Here is a 3859-nt window from a genome sequence, read left to right as displayed (position 1 = left end):
GAAAAAAAATTTGTAATACTTTAAACAATAAAGATAAATTTTAAAAAGAAAAGGGAAATTTGGACACAGAGACATGCACAGAGGGAGAATGATGTGGTGATGATGGCAGAGATCGGGGTGCCACAACTATAAGCCAAGGAACATCAAAATTTCCCAGCAAAACACCAAAATCTAGGAGGGAGGCACATTACAGATTCTCCCTTGCAGTTCTCTGAAAGAGCCACCCTGTTAGACCTTGATCTTGTATTTCTAGCCTCCAGAACTGTGAGACAATAAATTTTCTTTTTTTTTTTTTTTTTGGTTCTTTGTTACACCAGCCCTACAAAATGAATACATTGTGTGAATGAACCACTTTTAAAAGCAGATAGATCATCCAATCCCAACCAGGCTTTCAGATGACTGCAGCCCTGACCATTATCTTGACTGCCACTTCTTGGGACACCCTGAGCCAAAACCACCAGCCAAGCTGCTCCTGAATCCCCAACCCATGAACACTGTGAGATTAATGTTTGATGTTTTAACTTCTGTTAAGGACTTAATGTGTCCCCCAAAATTCATATGCTGAAGTCCTAACCCCACAGTGACTATATTTGGAAATAGAGCTTTAAAGGAGGTAATTATGGTTAAATGAGGCTGTTAGATGGGGGCTAGTCCAATATGACTGGTATCATTATAAAAAAGAGGAAGAGATAGCAGGGATACATGCTCACACAGAGAAAAGGCCATTGAGGACACAGTGAAAAGGTGGCCAGCTGCAAGCCAAGGAGAGAGGCCTCAGGAGAAACCAGACCTGCCAACATCATGATCTTGGACTTCCAGTCTCCAGAACTGTGAGAAAATTAATTTATGTTGTTTGTCACTCAGCCTGTGGTGTTTGGTATATGTGACATAACTAAAGACACAGTCTGCCTTAAAAACTGTCACATAGTTTCTCTAGCCAATAACATGCAGAGGCTGAGTCCTTAAGTTCTGCTAAAAGCGTTGTTACTACTCATCATAACAGGTAATATTCACTGAGTGCTTTTACAGTGTACCAACCACCATCCTAATCAGTTTAATGTGGATTATCTCATTTAATCCTGCTAATAGCCCTGTGAGAAAACTGATGCACAGAAAGATTAAGTAAGTTGGCCAAAGACATCCAGCTGGTAAGCCATCAAGTGGGATTTAAACTACTTCAAATCTCTGAATCCAGAACCCTACTGCCTCTTGGGTTTCTAGCAGCTTTACCGAAGCTATTCCCTTGTTACCCAGCTGCTGGCATAAAGATTTTGCCGGTTACCTCATCTTTCTGTTGCAGTGACCTAGATAAGTAGTTAGCTAGGTCTTCTCTGGACCAGTCTATTTTCCTCTAGAAGGGAGCCCTGTGGCAGTGTCATTGCTCATCCAGTGTTTAATCAAAGTTTACTGAATGAATGAATCCAGTTTTGAATTTGTATTTTTTTTAAAAAGTAAATGACTTTTTTTATACCCATTGAAGAATACGAGAGATTGTCTCAAAATCATTTCACATGTGTTCACATTCCATGTCGGTGGTTCAGGAAGGAGAAATCACGGAGAAAACCGGGTGGCGAGGAGAGAGGTGGAAGGCAGGGAGGATTATTCTGTAAGAAAAGAGGTGAGGTGTTGACTCAACTAGATGAATCTCTTTGGACATACGCATCTAACCTAAGGCCATATGAATGGTCAAAAAATTCAAGGGGGAGAGACACTCTAAAATTTGAGGAGACCCTCAGAGTGATTCTTCTAACATTTCTATCAACATTCCACCCTCTCTCTAAAATGCTCAGATTTTGGAGAAAGTGACACTGGCAATCATCTGCTCCCCGTTGCCTTCACAGAATAGTGCCTATAGTTGTGTTTTGTTTTGTTTTTGTTTTTGTTTAAAAGGGCCAGTATTTTACACAACAGTGGTCTGAGAGTAAAATGCACTGTCTGCGTGGCCACAGACCAGCCAGGTAACCACCAGCGCAGAAAGCTGCGCGCAGCAAACGCCCGGCTGAAGCAGTTCAGGGAGCCGCTTGCAATGGACCACAGCAGCCGCCAGGTGGTACTCACGATCAGGATTGGGGGGGTCTTCCGGCCCCGCTCTGGGGAGCCCTCCCGCAGGACGCCGGCCGGTTGCGTTTGCATGCTGGGACGCTTCCTTGCAGCGATTCCCAGCCGCAAGGTCAAGAGTCGTACTCGCTTTGAATCGATTCAGGCACCGGCCCAGGTCTGCAGGTGCCTCGCAGCGCGCCCTCGCCCCAAGGCCCGTGCACCGAGGGCCGTGACCCAGGCGGGGCGGTGCACGCGGCCCGCCAGCTATAGGCTGCGGCGCGGGGCGGGAGGGGGCGCGGCCTCGGCCAATGCTGCGGCCGCAGCACGTGGGGTGCGGGATCGCGAGAGCTAGTGGACCGATCCTCCGCGGGTGGACTTTGCTAATCTTGCCCAGGCCCGAGCAGAACCCAGGCTCGCGGTGCCGCCTGGATCCAGCCCGGAGTTTCGGAGGCGCTCTGCCGGCGCTGCGCTCCAGGACCCGGGCTAAGCCTGGCGGTCAGCCACGGTGTCTTTTTAAGATTGAAGAGGCAGCCCTTGACGCGGCTGTTCGGTGATTCTAGTCTGCAGCTGCTGAAGAAGGCGCCTGGTGCTTGGGGATCGGAGACATGAATTACGCACGGTTCATCACCGCGAGGAGCGCAGCCAGACGGCCTTCTCCCATCCGCGTCTTTAGTGAGTGCTGGGGGCGTCCCTCCCCCCGGGGTGCGGGTGGTGCCTACAGTCACCACTTGGTTGCATTCTTTCAACCCTGAAAGCTCACTGTGATCCAGGCTCTGAGTGCAGACATGCACTGGAGTAAGAACTGAAGGCGGGGAGGGAGCAGCAGCAGCGAGAACTGGCTGTTGTGGGACTTGGTCTTGTAAGAGAGAGGATGTGCTGTCTAAAAAGGCTCTTCCCGGGACCTAAGGAGGGATTAGACACAGTGTGCAGCCGCGTGCAGAGTGAGGAAGGCCTGGTAAATTGGAGAGAAAAGGGGAAGCCACGAAGCTAGACAGACAGGTGGGGGCTAAATGGAGCAGGGTTTTCTGGTATTGTGGCTCTTTGCTTAACTAGATAATCTTGATCACTCTGCCTTCTTAGTTGGACACCTCCACTCCTCAGCTCCGCCACCGGTGAAGTAGGTCCCCACAAAGTTATTTTATGTCTATGTTAGATTAGCATCCTGTCACTAGAAATTGTTTAACTTGACAGTGTTATTGAGTGTAATGCAACATACAGAACTAGGAATGTTTTCCGTGAAAGTTTTTCTTCTCTTCCATGTTCATTGTAGCTGAGCTACAGAACAGGGCACCGAAATCTGTCATCTCCTTGGCTACTGGATCACCAAATCCAAACACGTTCCCTTTTAAGACTGCTGCTATCACCATAGACAATGGGAAGACCATCCAGTTTGATGAACAGATCATGAAGAGAGCCCTTCAGTATTCTGAAAGTGCTGGGTAACTATAGATAATACAATTCTGCTGGCTCATTTTCATGAGCAATATTCTAAAGGCCACTGATAAAGTGACTTGTGTCTTTTTTCTTAACTGGAGTATTCAACAGTTAGGAAGGTTTGGGGAAGAGTTTTCAAAGAAGAATGAAAAGCAACAGGATATTGAATGCTCCTTGGTGACTTCTCACCCTAGAGCAGTGGTTCTCAACCTCCCTTTAATACAGTTCCTCATGTTGTGGTGACCCCCAATTTCATTGTTACAAATTGAACATAATTAAAGCATGGTGATTAATCACAAAAACAATATGTAATTATATATGTGTTTTCCGATGGTCTTAGGTGACCCCTGTGAAAGGGTCGTTTGACCCCCAGGTTGAGAACCCC

At 47.3% G+C, this 3859-nt stretch overlaps 1 protein-coding gene across 1 annotated transcript; it reads left to right on the top strand.

Annotated features, from left to right (window-relative positions):
• The first annotated feature begins 2414 nt into the window (after nucleotides 1–2414).
• On the top strand, nucleotides 2415–3603 carry AADAT (aminoadipate aminotransferase). The gene is made up of 2 exons (XM_006081892.3): nucleotides 2415–2712; nucleotides 3311–3603. Exons 1-2 carry the CDS (start codon nucleotides 2646–2648, stop codon nucleotides 3481–3483), a joined length of 240 nt encoding a protein of 79 aa, XP_006081954.1. The 5' UTR covers nucleotides 2415–2645; the 3' UTR covers nucleotides 3484–3603.
• Nucleotides 3604–3859: the final 256 nt, after the last annotated feature.

Source organism: Myotis lucifugus, unplaced genomic scaffold, assembly GCF_000147115.1.
Source record: "Myotis lucifugus unplaced genomic scaffold, Myoluc2.0 scaffold_1, whole genome shotgun sequence".
NCBI classification, from domain to species: domain Eukaryota; kingdom Metazoa; phylum Chordata; class Mammalia; order Chiroptera; family Vespertilionidae; genus Myotis; species Myotis lucifugus.
This window is presented reverse-complemented; position numbering and strand designations above follow the sequence as displayed.

What these genes read in the sequence shown, in the direction of transcription:
- AADAT (XM_006081892.3), top strand. Translation starts at nt 2,646, where the DNA reads ATGAATTACGCACGGTTCATCACCGCGAGGAGCGCAGCCAGACGGCCT. An exon ending in TTCTCCCATCCGCGTCTTTA is followed by an intron (nt 2,713 to 3,310) that starts GTGAGTGCTGGG and finishes TGTTCATTGTAG; the next exon opens with CTGAGCTACAGAACAGGGCA.